The following is a 27,431-nucleotide window of genomic DNA, read 5'->3' as shown; positions in this document are numbered from 1 at the left end:
CCACAACCCCTCACAAACTCCACACCCCCCAACCTAAGCACCCTTTACACATATCCACCCCTCACTGTACACACACAGACACATAGACACACACCATACACCCCCACCATAACCCCTCCCAACCCCTTCCCTCACAATATAGAAGACGAAGAATTTATTTTTGAGTTATTATGAAGTCACCTTTATATACAGGACACAAACACAAATCATTACAAAAATATTTGTTGTAATAACATTAAAATATGTTATGGTAGGTGTTTCACTTTTAGTGTATGATTTGTTTCTTTCTTGTTCTAACATGGCAACTCCCCACTCCAAAAAGAAGTATTTCTGGGGAGCAAGGGGAGGGACTTCTGGTGGCAAAGGTCAGGGGCAGGGAAAGGGGGTTAAACACCCCTTCCCCTACTCAAACTTACTGCTAGCTACAACTGTGGACAACAAATTTCAGAGACATCTGGAAGCAGGAAGAGGAAGTGATGGACAACCCTGCAGAGTCCTTCTGCTGTAATTCAGGACTGCAAATCCCAGAGACCTCCATCCCAATGCATAGGAAGACTAGCAAATATGGCAGAAGACTAGCTTGGCTTAGAAGGGAATTCTTCAATGCACTGATTCATAAAAAAAAGCTTAGAAAAAGTAGGAATTTGGACAAATAAATAGGGAACAGTATACAAGCATTTCTCAGTCATGCAGAGATGAATTCAGGAAGGCCAAAGCACAGTTGAAGTTGCAGCTGGTAAAGGACATGAAGGGTAACAAGAAAGGTTTCTACATAGGTTGGTAGCAAGAGGAGGACCAGGGAAAGTGTTGTTCCTTACTGAATGGGGGAGGCAACCTTGTGACAAGAAGATGCAGAAAAGGCTGATGTGCTCAATGCCTTCTTTGCCTCAGTCTTCACAGGCAAGGTCAGCTCCCAGACTACTGCACCAGGCAGCACAGTTTGGGGAGGAGGTGAGAAGCCAACAGTTGTGAAAGAACAGGCAGGTATTATTTAGAAAAGCTGAACATACACAAGTCCATGGGACTGGATGGGGTGCAGCTGAGGGTGTCAAGGGAGTCAGCTGATAAACTTACAGAGCCTCTGGCCATTATCTTTGAAAACTCATGGTGATCAGGAGATGTCCCAGAGGATTGGAAAAGGGCAAACATGGTGCCCATATTTAAGAAAGGAAAAAAGGAGGATCCAGGGGACTAAAGACTAATCATTCTCACCTCAGTTCCTGGAAAACATCATGGAACAGTTCCTCAAGGAATTCATTTCTAAGCACTTGGAGAAGTAGGTTAGGAAGAGTCAGCATGGATTCATCAGGGGCAGATCATGCATGACCAACCTGATTGCGTTCTGTGACAAAGTGACTGTCTCGGTGTATGAAGGGAGACCGGTGGATGTGATATACCTTGATTTTAGCAAGGCTTTTGATACAGTCTCCCACAACATTCTAGCAGACAAGCTAAGGAAGTACGGGCAGGATGAATGGGCTGTATGGTGGATAGAAGAATGGCTGCAGCATTGAGCTCAGAGAGTAGTAATCAATTGCGCAATGTCTAGTTGGCAACCAGTATCAAGTGGAGTGCCCTATGGACCAGTCTTGGAGCCAGTTTTGTTCAATGTCTTCATCAGCAACCTGGAAGATGGGACAGAGAGCACCCTCAGCAAGCTTGCAGATGACACCAAGCTGAGGGGAGTAGTAGGTACACTGGAGGATAGGGCCAGGATTCAGACTGACCTAGATAAATTAGAGGATTGGGCCAAAAGAAATCTCATGAGGTTCAACAAGGATGAGTATAAAGTCCTACACTTAGGATGGAACAATACCAAGCACTAGTACAGGCTGTGGACTGACTGGCTGGGCAGTAATTCTGTAGATACCTGGGGGTTACGGTGGACAATAAACTGAATATGAGCCAGCAGTGTGCCAAGAAGGCTTTCAAGAAGGCTAACGGCATATTGGATTGCATTGTATGTTGCCAGTAGGTCAAGGGAAGTGATTATCCCTCTCTATTTAGCACTGGTGAGTACTGTGTTCAGTGTTGGGCTCCACACTACAGAAAGGATGTGGACAAATTGGAGAGGGTCCAGGGGAGGGCAACAAAAGTGGTAAGCGGGCTGGGGAACATGACTTATGAGGAAAGGCTGAGGGAACTGGGCTTATTTAGTTTTGAGAAGAGGATACTGAGAGGGGACTTAATAGCAGGCTTCAACTACCTTAAGTGGGGGTTGAAAGAGCATGGAGCTAGACCAAGGGCAGGCAATTATTTCAGGTGGAGGGCCACTTAATGAGGTTTGGTGAGCTCTTGAGGTCCACATGGGTAGCTCTGCCCCTTGACCAGTGTCCTGCCACCAACTGCCATCTTGGAACTGGAAGTCCCATCCCCTAACTCCACTGCAGACTGGGCTGCAACTTGTCAGCCAGCCCTCACTGCTCCAGCTAGGGAGCAGAGGGGCAGAACTAGCTCTGCTCTCTGGAGCAGACAACACAGCCCAGCCCAGGGCTGGAAAGCATGCTGGGATGCTGAGGGACTGTGATTTAACTTGAACCAGGAAGGGATGTCTAGGACAGAAGTTTCATAAAATGATTTGACCCAAATCAGTTCAAGCTGATACTACATTCAACCAGGTTTATCTTAAACCAGTTTCAGCCATTTTGAAACTGGTTTATGTGCACTGAGCTTCTGTTCTGTTACAGGTTTAAACCAGTTTCTTATTACTTAAACCAGTTTATGTGTAACTTCTGTCCCTAGCCCCTCAGGCAGTCTTTCCATGGGATCCTGCCCATAAGTTCCCTGAGTGAGTCAAAGTCTGCTTTTCTGAAGTCCAGGCCCCTTACTCTGCTGCTCTCCATCCTTCCTTTCCTCAGGATCCTGAATTTAATCATCTCGTGGTCACTTCTGTCCAAGTTGCTATCCACTACTACATTCCCCACCAATTTTTCCCTGTCTGTGAGCAGCAGGTCAAGAAGATCAAAGCCCCTAGTTGGCTGCTCCAGCGCTTGCACCAAGAAGTTGTCCCCAACACTCTCCAAAAATTTCCTCAATTGCCTGTGCACTGCTGTATTGCCCTCCTAGCAGATGTCAGGGTGATTGAAGTCTCCCGTGAGAACCAAGACTTGTGATTGGGAAACATCTGCTAGCTGTTTGAAGCAAGCCTCATCCACCACTTCCTCCTGGTCTGGGGGTCTGTAGCAGACACCCACCACAACATCACCCTCATTGCTCTCCTCCAAAACCTTAACCCAGAGACTTTCATCAGGCCTATCTCCAGTTTCATACTGGAGCTCTGAGCATTCATATTGTTCTTTTACATAAAGTGCAACTCCTCCTCTTCTCCCCTGCCTGTCCTTCCTCAATAGTTTATACCCATCCATGACAGTTCTCCAGTCATGTGAGCTATCCTACCAAATCTCTGTTATTTTCAATCACATCATAGTTCCTTGACTATGCAAGGACTTCCAATTCTTCCTGCTAGTTTCCTAGGCTCTGTGCATTCATATACATTCATGTACAGGAACCTAAGATAACTAATAGAGGTTAGGTTAATGGTGAGGTTAATAATTTCCCTCAAAGATAAGCCCAAAAGATACAGATTATGGGCTCAAATATGTAAATATAACACCCAGTAAAGGGGCTTTTCATTGTTCATTAGGGAGTTATGCCAGTAGCTCTTGGCATGTCTTCATTGGGCACAGATCACCACATGGTTCCCAGGATATGTAACCCTGTACAACTCCCACTGTCTCTTAATCTACCAGAGGGGTGTTCCATCAGACTGCTACCCAAGCTAAAGGAAGGAGTAAAGATGGAGTGGCCCAGACGTATCCTAGAGGAGAATGAATATCTGTCCCCTTGTGGGTCTGTAGGAAATATGTCAATAGGATCATTCAAGTAAAGTTTTATTATGTATTTTGTGGAACATCACCTTAGAAATCTCCATGCAAGAGTTGCAGGAGCCAGAACTTGTATACAGGCTAAATCTTATTTTGCTTTACCTAAATGTCACGTACACAACTGTGAATCTGCAAATTTGGACTCTTTAGTATGGTTTGCAATTCAGCTTTGTCCATTCCAGCCTACAAAGCATGCTCAATAGGTCTGTCCAATGGCTGGAAGAGGAGGAGGAGGACCTTCCCACCTGTTTAGTTTATATGATCAAATAATGTACAGTGAAAACCTAAATTCAGTAAAAGTTTTGGTATTGATCTTATTGCAACCAGGATTTCATTGTTAAATTCTGTGGCACTTATAACAAGTCTGTGAAATGGGTACAGTATCACTCATAATCAGGTTTCCTACTGCAGGTGAGAATGCATTCTTACATTAATATTTTTTAAAGTGCTTTGTGATCCTTTCGTGATGTATTTTACTAAAATGTATAATATTAATACTTTAAGTCATACACTGGGGTGAATTGCTTGGATATATGTTTCAGCATTTTTTTTGTTGTTAACAGTTATCTTTTTTTAAGCCTACTCCAAGTCGCTATAAAATTCTTCTAGAAGCCAAAGCATTTCCTTCTGACCACGTAAGGAATTAATATTTTACTATATTTATATTATTAATCATATTTTTGGAAAGAGCATCAGTAGCCTGATTTGAATATTTATTAGCTCATCTTGTCCAAGTAACATTACAATAAAAAAATCTGTCAGATGCTTTTGAGTTCAGCATATTTTACAGATAGTAGCTTTATTCCTTTTGTTCAAATAAAAAATGTTTTACAAGAGGAAGAGATTGAATCGGTACATTGATTTATTAGTCTTTTTAAAGACATTGAGCAAACTGCTGGCCTAAATCAACTGAAGTTGTAAATGTTTTATTAATTCTTGTTGCTATTTTACTTTATGAAACCAAATCAATACAAACTCACAACATTAACACTTATATATCCCCAGACAGAGATGGAAATGCTTGTTCTTAGCACTTCAGATTACTAGTTCAAACATAATTTGTGTGCTATAAAATAGCAGACAATAGTCCGTGCATCAGAGTTTAGAGCAAATTAATCTTTGGGTTTGTGGCCCACTGCTGCTTTATCATCAACTCAGTAAACTCTTGGAAATTGATAAGAAATTTGATCTTTAAAGTGCTATGAAATGACTCCAAATATTACTCACAGGGCTATTTGCAGAAAGATGGTAGCATGGTTTTGTAAACTTTCAATTGTCTTTAGTGTAAGCTATGGAGTTTAGCATTTGTACTAGTCCTTCATTCACTAACTCCATTTTTACACTTTGTGCCATTTACTTATGGATCTTGGACACCACAGTTATAACCTGTGCAACTTCAGTCACTTTATACCCAAGCCCTGTAATTTCAGATTATTTCTTCTTGACTATACTTGATACTGACTCCAAAACTTTGCCAATACAATGCATTTATTGACAGAATTAATGTTCGACATTTTCAGTGCCATCTGAAAATATCAACAGAGCAAAATGAAGATGTGAAAGGTAGCATGTGTTAGCATACTTACATTAAATTCATCCAGGTACCAGGGTTAGCCAAAACTGGACATGCTAGCTTTTAGCATGTGTTAGCAGCCAGAATACCTAGCCCAGATCACTGAAGAGTTTGTATTCTAGTTGGCAGCACATAGTAATGCCTATGCAGCTGTCTCTTCACTGCTGTTGTTATAATGCTGGCTCAATTAAGCTGTCATGGTTGTATTGGCACATGGCACAATCACACCTTCATTTGTTGTGTATGCTTTCATGAAGGGTTTAGGCAAGGAGTGAAATTCTGACCTCCTTAAAACTCATGGGAGAAGAGAGAATGGACCCATCAGGATTCAATGAAGCCAGAATTTTACCCATTAATAAAGATACTTTCAAATCACCTTCTAAACCTCTAAAGTGTTTGTTGGTTTTATGGTCATTTAGTTATGTTAACACGTGGTTTGCAAAACTTTTTTTCAGTATGTTGTTGAATCTCAGCTTCAACTGCATGGACTTGATGTGGAAAAATGCATGCTCATGATACAGCCCCGAGAGGTTAGTAAGAAATATAAATATAAGTCTTCTCTCCTTGATAATACTGATTTATGTAGAAGTGTTTAAAGAGAGGTGATATCTTCTTCCAAGACCTCTACAGAAGTGGTGCTCAAACTCTGGCCTTATGGGCTGGATGCAGCCCATGAAGCCATGTCACCTGGCCCATAGGGCTCCTCACAGGTCCAGAAATTTGGAAGAATGGGAGTGATGGTTCACCTGCTGCCAAAATTTTGGACTCAGGGGGAGCCCTGCAGGTTGGATAACATGGCCCTTTCTTGGTGCACAGGGCCAGCATGCAACTGTGTCCCATGCTAAGATCAGGCCCACAGACTAACTTCATGCCCCCAACCTACCTCTCCCCATCCCACCCCATGGGCCAACCCTGTGCCACTCATCCAGCCTTCAGGGCCAAAAACTTGGGCACCACTACTCCAAAGCACATTACCCCTCATTATATACCTGCCTCTCCTTCTAGATTTAATGTCTCTTATGTACCTAGAGTTAGACAAGCTTACAAATTGCCACTAATTGTCTGTTCTGTGTCCTGCAAATATTTCTCTTATTTTAAGGTCAGATATTACCCTTGGCATCTGGCTTAAATTTATGGACTTTTCTTGTAAGAAGAAAAGTCTTTACAGGAGAGTTGTTTATCATATATTTTCTGATTGCTATAACACAGTAGGCTCCACAGAGAATACAAAAGACTGCAATTCACTGGTATATAATTCAGAAGCATCAGCATATATCTTCCTCATAGATTCCTGCCTTAAAAGACAGCAATAAAGGAGACATTCTGTGTCTTTATTATCAGAACCTAAGGAAAAGGTCTGCTTTGAGAAATATATAATTCAGATCAATTTGAAAGATTATGTTACCTTACTTTCTCAACATTAAGAACTTTGCCACCTGACTATAAAACTGATGATGACCTTTTGATTTTAAAAACTGAGTCATCCTGTGAGGGGAGAGTCTACTTCTGAATCCTTGATAGATGTTCAAAGATTGTTGAGATAATAGCAGTTACTTCAAATTCAACAAATCTTGCCCAAGCTTTTTTGCAGCAGCAAGACTAATTTCATTCTGAGTTTTCACTGCCTAATTGATCCCTGGGTGATGGTGTGTTTTGTATGATCCCTTGCTAGGAAGAAGAGTGGGAGGAGGTGTAGTTATGCTGTAGAGAAACAAAACTGAGATTTTTTTTGTTGACATTTCTCTATATTTAATGACCTTAAGGTTTCAGATTTTTTATACTTTTGATGATGAGAGACTTATTTTTAAAAAAATATATAAATAGCAGATTTTTGTAACAGCATCCTGTGGGATATGGAGTGCATCTGAAAAGTAAGAAGTTAGATTGACAGACAGCTTTTAAGTCTCATGGGTGTCACAAATTTCAAATGCCACATAAAAATCATTATATATGCTGTTTGCACCAGTATATTTTATACCATAAATTAAAACTGTCTGAAAAATTAAGGAGAGTGAAGCAGGCTAGAAAATGAAGTGAATGGGCTTTTTTAAGACTCTGCCACCTTCAAAATAATTTTGCTAATGATTTTTTTCCTTTTCTTTTTTCCAATAACCTACTCAAAGGCTACTTCATGGCTCTACCTTTGTAGATCATTACGATGCCAGGGATGCTAGAAATTCACTTTTGATCTCCCTGTGCAAGCAGCACGGCACATAGTAAAATATAGATTATGAAATAAGAAATGACAGTTTCATTACTGCCAGGGTTGATGTAAAATATGTGCTTTAACTATATTTTAGGGGGAGGAGACCTTGAGAATTGAAGATATCCTTGCTGTAATTGAGAAGGAAGGGGAATCTGTTGCTGTAATTCTGTTCAGTGGTGTTCAGTACTATACAGGACAGCTGTTCGACATCCCCAGAATAACAAAGGCTGGTCAAGAAAAGGTAGAATTTTTCCAAGTTTTTTTTTTTCCTCTAACACTAGTTTTAAAGATTTTTTTTTAAAGTTAACTGATATCTTTTCTGTGGAACTGTACTGAACAGTTACGAAACCTTATAGGTTTCTAATAAAAACTAAATAGTATTCCACACAAATTTCTCTAGAGATCTATAGACTGTCATAAAGAATTATCCCTGATATAGACATTTTATTTGTTGGCTTTAAAAAAAATCTCTAGAAAGGTTATTCACATGTACTGGATTCTACAAATTTCTTCTTTCAGACTCTGGATTGAAGGGGTACAGTGAAGAGGGAAGCCATGCCCCCACCATCTATTTAAAGCCTACAACCTTTTTGTTAGATTTTTTTATTAAAGCAGAATTTTGTGCTGCTCTCTCCTCTCACCCCTTTACTGGCAGCTGCTATCACAGCGTTTTGCCTCCAGTCAGCAGGGCAGGTGAGTTCCCTATGGAGCTGACAGCATTCTGACTCAGCTAATCAGTTAACAGGAGACAGGCAGGATACAGAGTACATCACCTTCACAAGATGACTAGTTTTCAATGACTCAGTCCAGGGAAGTTGCAGCCAGTGTACTAGAGACTTACTCTTTAGATGTGTGTTAGTGCATTCTTTTAACCGTCTTGATTGCCTCAGGAATCAAGGAGAAGATAGAGTTTTAATTAAATGTTCTTATCAGTAGGAGATCAGTAGACTTTCCAGAGGGGCATCCTTTTATTGGACATACTTTATCTGACCTACGATTAAAACACTCAAGGAACTGACATACTTAAAGTTACAAACATCTAGCTGGTTTGTGGAAGAGCTGATGCTCTAACCCTTTAGGGACTGTGCTCCTGATTCACATGAGGAATCGGACTACCTTTTGCTCCTGTTGATCTTGGCACAGGAAAGTTTTTATTCTGGAGGCACGGGAGGAAATTTTAGTGTCAGAAAGTAGCAAGAACTTGGGAAACCAATGGAGATCTAGAAGTTAGTTGCAATGAGTGCACTCAGTGGCCAACATCTGTCACGCCAATTTGCCTGGGGCGGCTAAAAACTTTTCTGCCTTCTCCTTTATAGTGAAACTGTGAGGGAAAAGAGATAGTTAGCAATTCTGACAGGTGCAGAGATCCGCACATTATATTTCCTTACATCAGCTCGGGTAAATTTACATCTGCGTGATTTAGATCCATATAGCTCTAGCTATGATACTTTTATAGCATTTTCTTTTGAGGAGCATCACATCCCTTGTTAATGCAAATAAAGGTGAAGTTACATGTTATACATAGACCATGCTACATGTGTGGAATGTTACTTGGTGTTAAATGTGAACCGTGGCACATTAAGGGTTATTACTGTTTCCTGCCCACACAGCTCTGACTTGCCACCAGAAGGCTGCAAACAGGGGCATAACTAAGAGCCAGGATACCTGAGCTCCATCATTGTTTGGGGTGATCAGGGGGTATGGAGGCTGGAAGCAATGCATCCTGGGATGCTGGAGGACTGCCAATTTAATTTCTGTGGAGAAGACTGAAGTTATCTTGGCACAAGTTAGGTAGCATGGCCCAGAATTAACCCCTGCCCAAAGTACCCTTTTAACTGCTTTTAATATGACCTAAATGTAACATGTAATGGCACCCTTAAATTGAACCTCATAACATTGCCCTCTGATTACAGGGATGACAAAAGTTGATGCGCCGAGATACTACTGTACTTTGTTTCTTTATAAAAGAGGCTGTTGTTCTATTGGAGCTGGAAATAAATGCAGGCATGAATTAACACATGATGGATTAAAGTTAAAGATAAGACTGTACAAGAAAGAAGTGATACCAAGAAGAGCTAGTTGATTCAATCTCCACCCTCTGAGGGCATCAGCCCTATAGCATTTAGCAGCCAAATGAGTAATGAAAGACTTGAAGTATCTCATCAGGCTGCACTCTCCCATGTTGCCCCCTCCAGTTCTTAATCTTAGTCTTTCAGATTCTCATTGCCCAGCTATCTTAAAGATCACATATCCTTCCCAATTTGTTCAGAATGATGAAATGTGGTAGTTCAGAATGAAAATCTTAAAAACAAGACAGAACATTATTGAAAGAAGGCTGTAATATTTGGAATACTGTGTAAAAAAAAGACTGGAATAAGCCCTAATCAAATCATGTTCAAAGCAAAATGCAAGACTGACCGTATTGGTGAGCATGACAAATGATCCCACACTACTTGGTGAATAGAAAGTAAAGTAAGGATAATAGAAAAGAAAAAAAGGAAATGAAGAAGAGACAGGGAGGAAAAAAGTAAATGTAAAAAACCCCCAAACACTGAATAGTACTGTCAAATAATATGGCAGAGGAAAAAGTCCTACATATAATGGCTTTACAATGCTCTATCCTTATAGCCTAGAGCAGTCTTATCAATGTTTAGTTACAGATCTGAAAGGTCAGAAAGTCCTGCAAAAAGTATTTTAAGAAGCCTAAGGCTACTTATTTACAACTTTAAGTTCCTGATTTCCTTTTGAATTTTTAAGTCACTTTCCTGAGTTTGGTGCTAAGCTGAGATTCCTTCCAGAGTGAAAGTTCTGCACTGACAGCTTCATTAAATCATTAAATATTAAATGAACTAAATTAAGCTTGAAAAATTACCTCAGGCTATTTTTTCATCTTGGGTCTCTCAGATCAATCAAAATTGCTACATATTGTGAGAGATTCTTATCAACAGGGCACAGGCTGAGTGGTGTCTTGCTCTAGCTCCTGTCTGAATTTCTGCCCTTGTTTTTTTTGTAAGGGAACCCTATAGTCTTTTGTACCAGTGAAGAAATGCCCAACTTGAAGGAGAGTAACCTCTTAAATTCACTTTTTTTATCAAGCTACAGTAGAAAATTCTTCCTTTGGATTGCTACATCTTGTATGTAGAGTATTTTAATCTCTCAAGTCCCAGTAGGAAGTGCTTTAAGATTCTTCATCTTCATTTCTTTTCCTGTCTCTGCTTCTAAAATGTCCCAGCCTTGGTTGTGTGAAGCTGTCATCTCTTTTTCTCTCTCCAAATGTCATTGTCCATGCTGAGCTTCTACCTGCTGGTTATCAGCAGCTACTCAGACATTTCCCAATGATGACTTTCAGAGGTTAACATAAAGAGGTGGTGGCAAGAGGGGGGAAGGGAAGCACAGTTTCTTCTTTGCCAAAATCAGATGGAGAATTCCCCATTGTCTCTCTAGCTTGAGGGAACAACACTCCCATATAACTCCCCTTTTTGCATGGCTGGTGCAGTGCAAATTGTTTCAGAAATGTGTGCATTTTGACACTTATAGCAGAATTCTGTTTCACTTGGGGCATGTAAATGGCATTTCTACAGTCGTGTAACTGCATTTTTGGCACTTACACACAGTTGGCAATTGAGCTCTGAGCATGCAAGCATGCATATGCCCATTGAGCCTGCTGAGTAAAGCTGAGACTTGGCCAGCCAAGTTTGTGGCAGCATGTGCTCACTCAAGTATGCATGTAAGGCAGGGTACATAGAGTCATAGAATAATAGAAAGTTTAGGGTTGGAAGGGACCTCAGGAGGCTCATATTCAGCTTATTGTCCACTGTAACCCCCAGGTTTTTTTTCTGCAGAGCTGCTGCCCAGCCAGTCAGCCCCCAGCCTGTACCAATGCATGGCATTGTTCCATCCTAAGTTTAGGACTTTGCACTTGTCCTTGTTGAACCTCATGAGATTTCTTTTGGCCCAATCCTCCAGTTTGTCAAGGTCACTCTGAATCCTAACCCTACCCTCCAGCATGTCTACTACTTCCCCCAGCTTGGTGTCATCTGCAGACTTGCTGATGGTGCCAACTATGCTAACTTCCAGGTTGTTGATGAAGACATTGAACAAAACTGTCCCCAGGACCAACCCCTGGACACTCCACTTAATACTGGCTTCCATCCAGATGAAAAGCCATTGATTACTACTCTCTGAGCCTGGTGCTGTAGTGATTTTTCTATCCACTTTACAGTCCATTCATCCAGCCCATACTTCCTTAGCTTGCCTGGGAGAATGTTGTGGGAGACTGTATTAAAAGCCTTGCTAAAATCAAGGTACACCACACCCATCAGTCTCTCTGCATCTGCAGAGACAATCATCTCATCATAGAAGGCCAACATGTTGGTCAGGTATGATTTGTCCCTGGTGAATCCATGCTGACTCTTCCTAATCACCTTCTTCTCCTCCAAGTGCTTAGAAATGGATTTCTTGAGGATCTGCTCCATGATTTTTCCAAGTACTGAAGTGAGGCTGACTGGTCTGTAGTTCCCTGGATCCTTCTTCTTCCCTTTCTTAAATATGGGCACTGTGTTTGCCCTTTTCCAGTCATCTGGGATCTCTCCTGATTGCTGTGAGTTTTCAAAGATGATGGCCAGAAGCTCTGCAATCTCATTAGCTGACTCCCTCAGCACCCTCAGGTGCATCCCATCTGGACCCATGGACTTGTACACATCCAGCTTTTCTAAACAGCCCCTAAACTGTTATTTCACCACTGCTGGCTGCTCACCTCCTCCCTAAACTGCTTTCTGGTGCAGTAGTCTGGGAGCTGACCTTGCCTGTGAAGACTGAGGCAAAGAAGGCATTGAGCACATTAGTCTTTTCTGCCTCTGTCACAAGGATACCTCCCCAATTCAGTAAGGGACAACACTCTCTCTGATCTTTGTCTTTCTACCAACATACTTGTAGAAATCTTTCTTGTTACCCTTCAGGTCCCTTGCTAGCTGCAAGTCCAATTGTGCTTTGGCCTTCCTGACATCATCCCTGGATGCCTGAGCAATGCTCTTAAATTCTTCCCTAGTTTTGTCCAAGTTTCCACTTCTTATACACTTCCTTTTTGTGATTTAGTTTACTGATGAGTTATCTGCTAAGCCAAGCTGGTCTTCTGCCATACTTGCTTGTCTTCCTGCACATTGGGATGGTTTGTAAGGCTTCTTTGAAGTACAGCCAGCTCTGCTGGACTCCTCTCCCCCTCAGACTGGCTTCTAAGAGGACCCTTCCTATGAGTTCCCTGAGTGAGTCAGTCTGCTTTTATGAAGTCCAGGGTCCTTACTCTGCTACTCTCCATCCTTCCTTTCCTCAGAATCCTGAATTCAATCATCTCGTGATCACTGCTGTCCAAACTGCCATCCACTACTACATTCCCCACCAATTCTTCCCTGTTTGTACATCCCAATATTGTATCTAGGGAAAAATCCATTAACTAGTGGGTGTTTAGATGTTGGACAAGGGCCATCACATTTTTTACAAAATAACTTTGGTGAGGAGGACATTTCCACCTAGAAGCAAGACACCCAGAGGGTGTTTGGACTTGCTTCTCCTTCCTAACAGGGTGCTCTAGCTACCAGGCCATATGTTGTTGGCATTATTTAGAATGTGTGAAATTTTGGCAGCCATTTAATTTCAGAGGTGTTTTGCCTTGTTTTGGTGCCCAAAACACCAAATCCAAAATGAAACGGAAGGCTGCAAAACATCTTTGAAATGAAACAAAACCATCTGAAGCATTCTGGAAATGTTTTGGAAGTTTTGGAGTGTTTCAGAGGCGCCCCCCAGGGATAGTCCAGCACAGCCCCATGGCCGTCCTTTTAAAGAGCTGGAAGGCTGGGGCCGGCCAGGGCAGGCATCGGGGCTTCTCCCATGGCTCCCCCCACAAGGGCAGAGGCAGGCACAGCTGGAGGAACTGCAGGAGAAATCCCCATGGCTGCCCTGCCTGGCCCCATCCCCCACCCGACCCTAGCTTCCTGGCACTTAGGGAAAAAAAAAAAAAGCCCCACACTCACTGCCTGCAGCAGCAGTGATCAGGGCCTCTGAGGGCTTGTGGCAGAGCCACCCCATGCAGTGCAGGGCATTCCCCCATCTGGCACCCTTGCAGCAACTTCACTGCTCATGTGCAGTGTGGCTCAGCAGGGTGCCGTGAGCTGTTTGGAAGCTGGAGCACCTGGGGCTGAGTGGTGCCAGGCTCTGGGTGATAGGTGGAGCTGCCCCAGCTCCCAGACAGCTCACACCACCCTGCCAAGCTGCACTGCACCTGCCCAGAGGCCCTGATCACCACTACTACAGCTGGTGAGTGAGGGGCTTTTTTTCTTTTTTTTTAAGCGCCAGGAGGCGGGTGGGGCCAGGCAGGGCAGCCATGGGGGCTTTTTCTGCAGCTCCCCCAACCCGGGGAGAGGCAGGCACAGCCAGAGGAGATGTGGGAGAACCAGCAGCTGTCCAGCTGTGCCTGCCTCTCCCTGGCCAATCCAAGTCTCCTAAACGGTGTCGAAACTCTGAAACAGACTTGGCCAAATTGAAACAGAATAGTGATTCAAAACACCGAAACAAATCACTGTCCTCCAAAAAAGCCGAATCCAAAACTAAAACAAAACATAGCTGTTTCGCACAGCCGTACTCTCCATCCTTCCCTTTGAAACTGACACATTTTACCCTGTAGTTACTATTCATTAGCATCCGTTTCACTAAGCCACGCACATTCTGGCTTGGTCATCTTTCTGGATACTTATATCTCCTTCCCTTAGGTGCCTAGGTGATCAGGTTCAAGAGGAGGAGTTAGAAGGATTCAGAATAATGCCTAGTCCATAGGCTGATGGTTAGAATGCTTTGCTGTCAGCCAGGAGACAGAGTTTTAAAAGTCCTCTGGATGAGGGGTACTAGACCTTGTGTTTCCAGTTCTCTGGATACACAGTTGCCTAACCAGTAAGTAGCTGGGCTAAAACATGGTAGGGTTCTTCTCCATTTCACTTCAAGAAATTATGTATGTAAGATGATCCTATTCCTCTGCAGGGTAAAACAAAATCCTAAACTGTGTGTAAGTGCCAAAAATGGCTGCTTTGTATGTGCCATTTAGGCATGTAAACTGAAACAGGCTTTTTATAGAACTAAGTGCCACACAGCACCTCCTGACACAGACCTGATGCCTATTTCACAGGTGCAGCAACCTGAGGTAAAGGGGATTTCCCAAGATCATGAAGGATGTCTGTTAGTATTGATTTCATATTTTCAGTCTCATTATTGTTCCTCCGGTGAAAAAAAAATCTGCCTTTCCATTGCCTAAAGTGTCTTATCCTGCCTTCAAGACGTATCTTCAAGAGGAGACTGGATGGTCACCTTGCTGGAGTCACCTGACCCCAGTTGATTTTCTTGCCTAGTGCAGGGGGACTGGACCCGATGATTTTACAAGGTCCCTTCCAGAATCTATGAATCTACCTCTATTTAGTTGATCTAATAAAGGATATTACATTTACATAATGAACCTTGCCTGCCTATTGTCCTACCTCTATGAACTTCTTATTCATTATAATGTAGCAGACACATTACAAGCATTTTTGTTCTCTGCTTATTTGCTTTGAAATGTGCTCTTGATTGAAAGTTGTTATATTCATTATGGACAGGTGAACCAGTTCAGTTAAGTATAATCTCAAAAACGGTATTTTTAATGTACTTTTGCTAAAATGGTGTTGGCCACCGGTTGGCTTCTTCTGAGACTAGACATATTGAAATGTCACAGGAAAAGTTATTTCCAGAATATGGAAATTGATGGAATTGATGAGATTCTCATGGATAGTGCTCAGAAGAACTTTAGCTCATGGTCTGTGTACATGGGGACACTCAAGAAAGTTAAAGTGGAATCAACCAAAGCTGTGAAGTTAATGTACAGGTGTGAAGGTGCATTAAACACAGTGGGAACACTTTCTTTCAGAAGCAGAGTTTGCCATAGCTTAATCCTCAGAAGTAAGGCCGCTACTTCAGAGTGAATGTGTTCCCACTGGGATTTAATGCAATTTAACTTCTGTGCATTAACTTCACAGCTTCAGTTGATTTGTCTTTACTTTCCTTTTTGTCCCTGTGTAGACAAAGCTTTCAGGATACTAGGGCCAGAACATTTATCAGAACCAAATTTGAGCTCTGAACCTTGTTGCATATTGCCCATCATTAATATTTATACTGGCCAAAAGATGAGGCCCTGGGAGTTCATCGCTTTCCTTTGGGATAACTTTGTAGTCTGACAACTTCATTTGCAGCTTCATTAGAATTAGCATGTCAGGCTTTTTATAAATGCTGTTTCATTTGAATAGCTAGGTAGTTTATAGAGGGGATTAAATATACTAAAGTATTGTTTTAATAAATTAGCTGAGGCTCCTTTTGTGAAACAGACAGCAGAGAAGATTATAAAAATCCCTTTGTTTTATTATGGGGCTTAGATGTATTGGAGTCTTGTGTTCTCACTCTCATTCCTACCATGCTGCTTTCAGGCAAGCTGCTTGTGGTTTTTTAAAGCAAAATGCAAAACAACATTTAATTTGTAGTCCATGCACAAAATGCAGTATCATCTCTCTCCACTTTAATAAATGGTGTAGCATTGTAGTACAATTTTATATAATGCTGTTAATTTAAAAAATGCTGCCATCTAGTGGATATTTTGTGTGTAAAATGTAACTAGTTTGTGTCTCTTCAGCCATTACACACTCTTTCAGTTTTCTAGGCAAATTGTAATCATTAACATCATATAACTTTTTCAGGGAATAGAATAAGACATACCTACGGGAAGAAGTACAACAGGTTTTAAAATTCAGAATATTGTATGTGATCCTACTTCATTTGTTTCAAAACTCTAAAACATATTTCCAGAAGTGCTACATTCCCATAACTACAAAATCAAGGACAGTTTCAAGTGTTTAGTACCTCCAAAAAAGAGCTTAATATACAAATAATAAAAAACAGTTATCAAGATAATTATTTATTATCTATACATCATCTATGCCTTTTCCACATATTATGAGCCTTGTAGTATCTAAACTCTCTAATGAAGTGCATTAAACCTGAGTGCCCAAATTATATGAGAATGTCCTTAAACAGCAACTAATAAAATAATTCACGGTTTGGGATATATGTGCGTTACACAGGAAACTTGTCTGCATCAATAAATCAAACAAAGGCGGCTTTAATGGCTATGCTGTATAGAGGGTAGGTATGCTAGCTGTAAGGTTGCTTTTTTGTAGTCATTCTATGTTTTTTATCTTTTTGGGAAATTTATCACAGATCTTTCTTTCCTTTAGGGTTGCCTTGTTGCCTTTGACCTGGCACATGCTGTTGGTAATGTAGAACTTCATTTACATGACTGGGGAGTAGATTTTGCCTGTTGGTGCTCCTACAAGGTAAGCATTGCTCTAGTATTTGAGAATCATTCAGTTATGGGCAGACAGGTTCACAATAGGACCCAAACTTTGCCACTTTAGTCCAAATACCCAAACTTGTTGACTTCAGAGCATTCAATAAAGAACCTCTTGTTCTAAAGGATTTTGCTGAGGGACTGAATGGGTAGTTGTCTGGATGAGCTGTATGAATATGTTGTTGAGAGAATGAGTGGATAGTTGTGGTTGGCTGGATGAGCTATATGAGTATTTTGTTGAGAGATGCTTGAACTTGACATTTTAGGATTTCCAGCTCTTAGACCTGTATTTTTTAAGCATTTGTATAAATACACGTAACTCAGACAAGATGCTTTTAAGGTGAAACTTCTTCTTCTTCTTTTTCTTCTTCTTCCCTCACTTGCCCTATATACCTGTCTGCTTTTCCAGTTCCTGGCTCTCCTAGGTTTGTTCCTTAGATCTGCATCATCATGATTTGACAGAGGTTTTTACAGCCAAGTGCCCTTCCTGACACTAACTCTCCTTTATCCAGATTTGGGATGGGCATTGGATGGGTAGAATTGCTTTTAAGATTAAAATAAAGAAACATTTTTTTTTAAATATTTTGCCATGTAGAGATAATAGGCGAGGCCAGAACCTCTACTAAAAGCCTATTGAAATATAAAATCTTTGGTTTTATAGAGTATGGAAGGTGAGGGAGGTGGAAATAATGAGAACAAAGTATACACATGTTAATTTATTCTTTACAGTATTTAAATTCTGGAGCAGGAGGCCTGGCAGGTGCCTATATTCACAGGAAACATTCCCAGACTGTAAAACCAGCGTAAGTATCCCTGCTTGTTCAAGAAACTCCACAGAGGTGCTATAAAGTTTAAATAGAAAACACTTTTCTCTTTCTGTTAAAGTCTGTTACTTTTGGGGTGATGCTGTTTGACAGGCCAAAGAGGGAACACTGAAGGCTGGATAAAGTTTGAGAGGATTGGGCCTAAGCCCCAAAAAGGACTACAGTTCAGGTTTAATAGCACTCTAACGTTACTAAGCTTCTGCTTTTAGCCTCAGATTCTAGAAATCTCCTTATCTTATTGTCTTTGGTAAAGGAAATAAGAGTAGCTGCCTAATCTGTGTGAGACACTCACAAACATGCGCTGATACCTCTTGATTAAAGGGTTCCTCTCAAGTTTTCATCTTTTTTTGAAATGGAAGAGTCCTTAAGGATGGGTTAGAACTAGAGATGTATACCTGAAAATGTATTGTCCACAAATTTGGAAGCAATCAGATGCAAGGTTGCAGCTTACCCCATCTCTTTTGCATAAACAAACGTACTTGTCATATAGCAACACCTTGTGCTTCAGTGATAACTAGCTTTCTTATTTTCACTTGTGGAAATAAATGGATAAAACAGAGCATTTAAAAGAATGTACCTAGAACCTGCAGGGTTTTTTTCTTAAAGGGATAGGAATAGAACTGTGTGCATCTCCACAATTTTGCTTCTCAGAAATTTATGAGATTTTTTTTTCCATTTTGGTTTTCAGCCCTTGATTTTTATTGTTAATAATGATATTTTTGGTAGAATTTGGAATATTAGTCCAACTTACGACATTTCAAATATTAGAAGGGTGCTAAAGATAGGTTGAATTTACAGGCCCCATCCAGCAAATATTTGTTCATGGAAATAATCTCATTGAAATGAATAGGGTTACTTAATTAGAGACTCCAAAGTTAAAACCTTTTTCCTGGCATAAGCTCCACATATGCAAATCACAAGGCCTGCTGGGAGCCCCATTGATGGCAAAGAAGTATCAGGGTTTTATCCTCTCAGTGTTTGTAATGAAACATAAAATCAAGAAAAAGAATCATATGGACTTTCATGACAATATCTCTTAATTGGAAATTGTTTAACTGTCTTATTGTGACCCAGATTGTATTGTTCTGAGAAAGAGCAAACCCAGGGAGTGAGGTGCTATGGTCACTCCCCTCTTTGCCATTGGTTCACCACAGAACTCCAGTGGGTCAGCTACAGATGATGAGCTAAGTTGACAGCAAAGATAAGGAAGGAGTTGAACAGCCTAAGATAATGGCTGAAGGAATTTCTTAGAGAATCTAGGTGTGCTTAATTTGGCAGAGCTAGATAGGGTGTACCCCAGGGTACTCAAGGAATTGACTGAAGAAATTTCAGATCCAAGTTGTCTTTGGGAACTTGTAGAGGTAGTGTGAAAACTCAGGTGATTGGAAAAGGGCAAATATAATGGCCATCTTTAAGTAAGGGAAGAAAAAGGAGCCAGAGAATTACAGATGTGTTGGTCTGACCTCAATACCTGGAAAGATCATGGAGTAGAAATCTGTTGTGAAGCACCTAGAAAAGAACAAGATGATCAAAAACAGCCGCTATGGATTCACAAAGAGCAAATCATGTCCAACCAACCTGATTTCCTTCTATGATAAGGTGATGGGCTCTGTACATGTGAGGAGGGAGAGCAATGGATATGCTATAACTTTAGTTTAGCAAGGGTATAGGTTGTAGCCGTATTGGTCCAAGAACATAGGCAGATAAGGTTCTTTGAGTAAATCGGATATCTTTTATTAAACCAACTAAAAGAGTTGGAAAAATTCTTCTTTGCAAGCTTTCTGACACTGTCTCCCACTAAAAATAAGTTAATTCTTATTAACAAGCTAAGGAAATATGGACTAGATGAAAATATGGTAAGGTAGTTGGATCACCATGCTCAGTAAGTAGTCATCAAATAGCTTAATGTCTAACTAGGAGGAGATATCAAGTGAGGTTCCCCAGGGGTTTCTCCTGGATCCAGTATTGTTTAATACCTTCATTAGTGATTTAGGTGGTGGTACTGAGCACCTACATAGCAAATTTGTGGATAACACCAAAGTGGTTGGAATTGCAGATTTTCTGGAGGACCAGGCTAGGATCCAGAATGCCCTTGATAGACTGGGAAAATTGTCTTCAGTCAACCAGCTGATAGTCAACAAAGTCCTGCACCTAGGATGGACTAATAGCATGCACAGATACAAACAGAGTAAACACTGGTTAGTCTGCAGTACTGCAGAGAAAGACCTGGGGTTACTGGTGGATAACTTGAATTGTGCTGTTATTACAGAAAAGGCCAACAGCATACTGGGACCTCTTAAAGACACTCAGTTTCTCCTGGGAGAGTTGCTGCTCTCCCAGGAGAAACCATGAGTGTGCACCTATTCGGGCTTTTTCTGCCAAAATAAAAATGGCTGCTCCAGGAGAAAAATAACCTGGGAACAGCTAGGGTTAAATCATTCTTTGGAAAGTTTATCCTGTGAGAGTAAATGCCTGTACAACTCACCCTTTGAGGGAAGTCCTCCAGCATTCCACTCTTGCTCCTCCACTCTCTCTTGAGACACTGTCATTTCGGCTGGATACTACTTCAGTCAAGCCGGGAACAGAACACATCCCTTTCACAATCCCACATTTTGCTTCAGGGAGACACAGTCTGACTCTTAGCAGTATAGGTTAGCTAACTTCCAGCCCTGTGTACTGCTGCCATCTCTCTCCAGGCAGACTGAGAGAACCTGAAGAGCATGCTGATATGTGTGCATAAAAGCCCGCTGGCTGTGCAGTGTTAGCACTGCACAGGGGCTCAGCATTTGATTGTCTGTTCAGGCATCTGCAGGTAAGTTTTTCTACCAGAATAAACCCATGACAATTCTTCTATGTTATTTGGATGTATGTAGCCAGCCAGGAGTGTATCAACAGGAGTATAACCTGTAAAGTGTCAAGGGAAGTGATTATTAACACACTAAGGAAGTGATTATTAACAAGCTATTATTGACTAGTGTCTAGTTTTATGTTCCACACTTTAAGAAGGATGTGGACATATTGGAATGAGTCCACAGGACAGCAACAATCATTAGAGGCCTTGGAAGCATGACTTATAAGGAAAGGCTCAAAGAGCTAGAGTTATTTAGTGTGGAAGGAGGATTTGGTAACGGTCTTCAAATGCCTGAAGGGCAGTTATACAGAGGATGAAGATGGACTTTTATCTATGGCCACAGGGGACAAGACTATGAACAATGGCCTCAAGCTGCAGCAAAGGAAGTTTAAATTGAAGATTAGGAAGAACTGTTTGACTATGAGGGTAGCCGACATTGCAGGTTAGACAGACACTTGGCTGGGATGGTTTAGTCATGCATGATCCTGCTTTGCACAGAAGGCTAGGCTAGATGACCTTGCCAGGTCCTACTTTCCTATGATCTTAGGACATTTTTTTTACTAATATTAAATTTTCAGTTTCACTATTTGAGAATTTCAATAAAATCTGAAAAGCTCAGGAATTCTAGTCAGGGGCCTTGTGCTAGGTGTAACAAAACACAGATATAGTTTGTGTCTCACTACTTAGTTGAAGTGCAACTTCAGACAAAAGTCAGTTAAATTAATTTTATGTGAAACAGGTAACTGAGAAATTTGTAAATGATGATAATTTTAAGCCCCATTAACACATACCCATGCAGATCCAAAATACTTCTCCTTGGAGGCTGCTTTCAGTTATATATGCAATACAACCAAAAAGGGAATGCTTATAATTTTAAAAGTAAGTGGGTTGCAATCATGCCTAAAAGGCACTTTAATGTAAAGGGAATACTTTTAAAATTTTCTTTTAAAATCAGATTTTTTTTAAAAACATCATATAAGTCTCTGGTTAGTGAACAAAATCAAAGGCAGTTTCTACTCTGTGTCTAATAGCTCTTTAATTGTGGCATGTTTTCATTAAAATTATATCCACATTTAAAGCCAAGAAGCATTACATGAAGATCTGTGTTCTCAAAGACTTTATAATCCATGAAAAGCTGTGCTATGAGGTTGACTGCATAAGAAGAAATACCTATTTAAAAATGTTTTATATCTACTGTCATACATATTAAGAACAGTAGGATTAAGATTTTTAATGCATCAACAAATGTAAACACTTCTTTCCAGCTGTAATGCTTGGAGAAATTGCTGGTACATGCTTTTATTTTATCTGGAACAAGGCAAACTAAATCAAGTTTCAGAGAGAAATAATATTACAGTAACCAATTGCATTGCATTATGTGCAACTCCTAGACTGTCTAGACTCCTAATAGATAACACAATAACGCTGATTGAGAAGATTTCCAAGAGCTAATCGCCTACAACCAAAAACTCATTATTGGACTTACATTTGTGAACTAACTTGATCCTCCCAAATTTGGTTTGTTTGAGGAAAAACATCAATATGCTGCTCCTAAGTTCTTCCATCAAGGTAGCTTCCTCACCCTGTTTCTGTTTCCATCTTTTCTTTCCTGTTTTAAAATTCTTACTACAATTGTTTATAATTGCCTGTAGCTTCTTCTCTCAGTTCTTTGTCCTTCGTTCTCTTCCCTTACTCAGTAGAGTAACTCATCTATTCCACAGGGTATTCTTTCTCCTATGGTTTCCAAATAACCTTTCGGGGTGGTAACAGACAAACAAAAATGCTCCCTGGTCTCTGACTCTCCTCTGCATCTTTCCATCTTTCTAGGCCTGTTAACCTTTTAATATCCTTCATGGTACAGTCTTGTTTTACTCTTAGGCTAAGTACAAAGAGTCAAAAAGCCTGAGGCAGAATCAGGCCAACCTTCCCATGTTTCTCTAAGCTGCTAAGATTGAATTAAGAGGAAAGGGAACTCATGTTTGCACTTTGGGAGTGTGGGAGAAGGCAGACAAATGCCAGCACTGGCCAAGCCAGAAGGTGAGGGACACTCATGTATGCCTCTTGAGGGAAGCTGAGCCCAATTGAGTAGGGCCATCCCTGATTGTCTGTCAGACACAATCCCCCAATACCCCTGTTGTCACTCCAGACCCTACCCCTGCATCAGCCTTAGGCTTCCAGGCCTGGTTACCATCTAGTTCCCAGGGAGGTGATCTGGAACAGAAGTTCAATAGACCGGTCCAACTTAAACTGATTCAATCGGATGCTACATCCGTTCATGTCTGTCTTAAGACAGGTTCTGCCATTTTGAAATCAGTCTACGTGCACTGAAGTTGTTTTACAGGTTTAGACCAGTTTCCACATGCTTATACTGGTGTATGTATAATTTCTATCCCTAGCCTTTGTGTTTCAGAGCATTCTTAGGGTCCTTTTCCAGTCAGATGCAAGCAGTGCATTCTGGGACTCTTGTCATCAACCCTGTTGGAGCTTACAAAAATATTCAAACAGGGCATGTGCCAGTTTGGTGTGGGTGGGGTGGAAAAGGGTTGGCTCTCATGCTGTGTGTCTGGGGAAATTTTGGGGAGCAAGAGAGAGGGAGTTTGTGGCAAACCTACAGGCGACCATGAAATGAGTGAGTGGGTGAAAACCAAAAGGATAAGGTATTGTTCCTCATTTTTGTAGCCTTAGTGAAAACATCTAGCTTATTTTGTACTAAAGGTTAATTTAGAACCTGTTCGGTGTTACCAGTTTCCTCATACATAATCATTAAGTTGTATATTAAGTACATTTTAAAAACATGTTTTTCTGCATGACCCATCTTGTCAGCCTGGAGCCTGATTAAGAATATAATCCTGAACCTTAACTTTCTTGTGTGGGACTGTTATACGGTATAATTATAGCTATTTTATATTTACAGGGATTAGAAGATCACTAAATCAATTTGTTTTTGGTTAATATGGTCCAGTTGGATTGTATTTAACGGTCTCCCATGTCACCCAGCCTTTTCACGTCTCTAAATAAGGCAGTGAGATAAAAGAGAATTTGTCTATGTCAGAGTGTTCAGTTTTATAGCTGATTTAAATGCAGAACAGTTTTCTAGTGCTGTACAATCAAATAGAGTAGAATTTAACTGCTGTTGAAGTTGCAGATTTTATGTTGTATCCAGAGTCTTCAATCGTTGTCTGAATCAAGGATGACACCCAGTGGCCAGACCACTTCATTCAACTATAGAAGACTAACATCTTTTCATTTCTTTGTCTTTCAACTAGCACTTAAGTGGATAATTAAATTCCAATCCAGTTGATCTCCCTTTGTCATTTAAATGACTTGAAAGATTGTTTTTAACCGGTGGCCAATATTGTGCAAGCCACTTTACCAACCCATATAGACTTCTTAATTTGTCTCATCTGTCATATTTTCATCTAGTTATTGGCTAGCCAATTATTTTTACATCATAATATTTTATTGCATTGTAATATAATATGTACATTCTGGCCATCATTCTAAGATGTAGACCCAGGATGTATTCCAAGGGCCTTCTTGCCTGCAGCTAGGGAGTGACAGATCATAAAAATGACTTAAGCCCCCATATTGCAAATTTAGGCACCTAAGCTCCAAAGTGTCTAACCTCTCCTTGCTGACACCTACTCACAGAGGTTCCTCTCCACAGGCGACTCAGTTTCACTTTAGAGTAAACCAAAAGTTCTGCTTTTGGCCATGGTACTGAGTAGCTTAATCACACCTAAGCATAATTGGGGTCTAAAAGCTAAGTATTCCTCTACCTATTTTACCAGAGAAGCTCAATCCATTTTCAGAACATGTCTAGTAGATGGGGCTTCACTCAAAATGCCACGGTAGCAGCTGCATTCTTTTAAAATAGAATTAGGCAGGAGTTGCTTAGAGCGCTCACCCAGGAAATAGGATATGCTATCTTAATTCTGTCTTCTGCCTGGAGGGATTCAGGCCTCCAAAACCATATCTTCCACTTACATGAAATAGTCACTGGATAAAAAGCAGAAGTTCTGGCAGTAGGGACAAAAACAGAGGTCTCCCCATTCCAGCTCAGAGACCTTATCACTATGTACAGAGTCAGGTTAACTCTTGTTCCCTCTTTGTTGCGCTGTGGAACAGCATCTGCATGAGGGCTGGAGAATGCCTCATATTGCAGCTAGTAATTAGGACACTCTCCTGGGAGGGGAGACATGTGATTTTAATCACATGTTGAACTTGGGTCTGCCACATCCTGAATAAATGCTTTAACTATTAGGATATTAGATAAGAAGGAATGGCTTTCCCCTTACTTCCTTTCCCCATATCCTTTGGCAATATTTAAAAGGAAAGGCATGATTTCCCTTTAGGAAAGAAAGTTTATATGCACTGATTTTCAAGAGAAAGTGCTGGGATGTGGATCCCAATAGGATGGAGGTGTTTCCCTGAGCAAAATATGTATCCCCTAGAGCAGCCAGCTTCTAGTAGCTCCCTGTGTGATGTGTTTTGGATCCATTCTTTCATGCCTGATTCTCCAGTGCATTGAGAGCGTCAACACCTCACACAGGTACCTAGAAGTTAGATATTACTAGGCTCAGCACTGCAATACCTCAGTCCATTTTAGATCTATCACCAACCTCCCTAAGTCTGTACTGTGAACCTTCTGTGTAAATAGATAAAGTTATTCAGGGAGATTTTTCAAAGACACAAACTATAACTGCCCTGTTTCCACTAAAAATCACTACAGCTACCCTTTATGCTTTGGAAAAAAATCATCTTCTAAATGTCTCTCTCTCTCTCAGTTTCTCTATAAAAATTAGGATAATAAAATTTACCAAACACGCTTCTTATAAGGAAACATTATTTCATGTAAAGTATCTGAGATGGAAAGGACTACAGAAGTTAAGTAGTCATATTCTAGTATCTACAGTTATAATTAAGCAGTGGTTTTAACCCTACTGTCAACTGTCATAACCTAATTTAAGAAAAACCCAACTGGGTCCTGAGATAGGAAAAACTGTTCTTAGCTGAATCCTTATAATAAAAAGTAAAGCACAATTTAAAAAGATGAAAGGGAAATAAATGTATGTAAAGCAGCCAGGAGAATAATAGATAAGCCTTGGCAGAGGATTAAAGGAAAATGTACACAGTTTAGTGTTTAAAACGAAGGGATTTATCAAGTCTTAACTTTAGCACAGACTAGCAGCAGGTAGAGTTTAAAAATAAAAGTTTGTCTGATGTAGTGTTGAGATGCTGTAGGCATAGGATGCAGTTGATGTCCAAAAACCATGTCAATTTTTATTATAGAAAAAAGTACCAAAGAAAAAACAAAAAAAGCATAACTCTTTCATACTTAGCAAGCTGTAGCTGTGAAATGCTTAGGTATCTTCAAACAAGTGCTTCATAGGCAAAGGTTCGTTCCCTAGGATCACCTTTCTTTTTGACTGCATAGCTCCTATGACAACTCCACAGCACACATTTACTCTGTTATAAAAACCGTAATCCAACATCCTTTTCCGGTATGTCAAACTATTAATTTGGTAACAGTCAGGAAGCTACCATCAAAGCTTCCTGTTTTGTTGTTGCCCCCCCCCAAAGATACTGGGTACCTGCAACTGTAATGATAGACATTAGCAGCTGCAATTGCTCAATACCTCTGAAAACCAAGCCAGTAAGGTGTCAGTTTTGCACCTGATTGTTGCACTTTCTTTTCCTTTAATTGGTAGGTGCCCATGTCTCCTTTTCTGTTTTCTCTAGGGTGGTGATTCTCAGTCTAGTTGATGCAAGATCCTTTTAAGGGTCTAGTGGAGTGCTGATCAATATTAGAACTGTTAGGTGTGAAAACACCAACATATTCACAATAGGGCTGTCCAACTTGTGGCCCTGGGGCTGTATATGGCCCTGGGGATGGGGGTTGATTTGTGGCTTCTGGGCTTTCTCCCAGCTACTGCTCCCTGCCACTGTATGGCGTCACATCACTCTGTATGTAGCAGCAACCAGGATTTCAAGGTTTCCCCTCCCTCCTCTGGCTTCCACTTCCTGCCTTCATCCCAGTAGGTTCAGTGCAGTTCAGTACTCCTGTGCAACACAGTGTAGCAAGGGAGCCCACGTCTGGGGAGTTATGGGTGAGGCTGGGGCACCTGCACAGGGTATGGCCCAGGGAGCCTGTGGCTTCTGTTAGCGTAGCCCACGGGGCATGCAGCCACCAGGATGTGCAGCCTTTGGGTGCATAGAAGTTGGCTCTGATTCACAAGATATATCCAGAGATTTCAAATAGGAATCTGTAGTGTCAAAAACATTCTGACCTGCTGTGGTCTTTCTAAGGTCCTTTGCAACAGAAGCATTCCTCTATTATTTTTCTGTAGCCAAGAAATGAGTAAAAGCAAAGAGCTGGAATTTTTTGCAGGGTGCTTTGAGTCTAAAATGGTTGAGAACCTCTACCCTAATATGGTTTTTATTGCTGCTGCTACAATACTAAATGTTACATTGTAACTATTTGGGATTGAAGCCCTCAGTTCTGAGACAAATGTGGCTGAAGTTGCTGTGAAGCATATTAGTTTTTGGAATAAAGTTTTAATTCAAGAAGAGAGCAAACTGGCTTGGAAACAGAACAGGAAGTTTGCTTCATCTATGTGATGGGGTTGGGGGAAAGACTCTTGATGCTGTTGGTGCTTAGGGGAACAGGACACACAGATG

General features: G+C 40.9%; 1 protein-coding gene across 6 annotated transcripts in view; it reads left to right on the top strand.

Moving 5' to 3' along the window:
• Positions 1-27,431, top strand: part of KYNU (kynureninase) — a 130,282-nt gene that overhangs the window by 70,139 nt on the left and 32,712 nt on the right. For all 6 annotated transcript variants that reach the window (XM_019522464.1, XM_019522463.1, XM_019522462.1 and 3 more), the window contains 5 exons: positions 4,448-4,519; positions 5,913-5,987; positions 7,758-7,904; positions 16,963-17,061; positions 17,805-17,878. In XM_019522464.1, the coding sequence (XP_019378009.1) occupies positions 4,448-4,519; positions 5,913-5,987; positions 7,758-7,904; positions 16,963-17,061; positions 17,805-17,878 (467 nt within the window). The remainder of the gene's footprint in view (positions 1-4,447; positions 4,520-5,912; positions 5,988-7,757; positions 7,905-16,962; positions 17,062-17,804; positions 17,879-27,431) is intronic.

This window comes from Gavialis gangeticus, unplaced genomic scaffold, assembly GCF_001723915.1.
Source record: "Gavialis gangeticus isolate Ggan-Ray unplaced genomic scaffold, GavGan_comp1, whole genome shotgun sequence".
Lineage (NCBI taxonomy): Eukaryota > Metazoa > Chordata > Crocodylia > Gavialidae > Gavialis > Gavialis gangeticus.
This window is presented reverse-complemented; position numbering and strand designations above follow the sequence as displayed.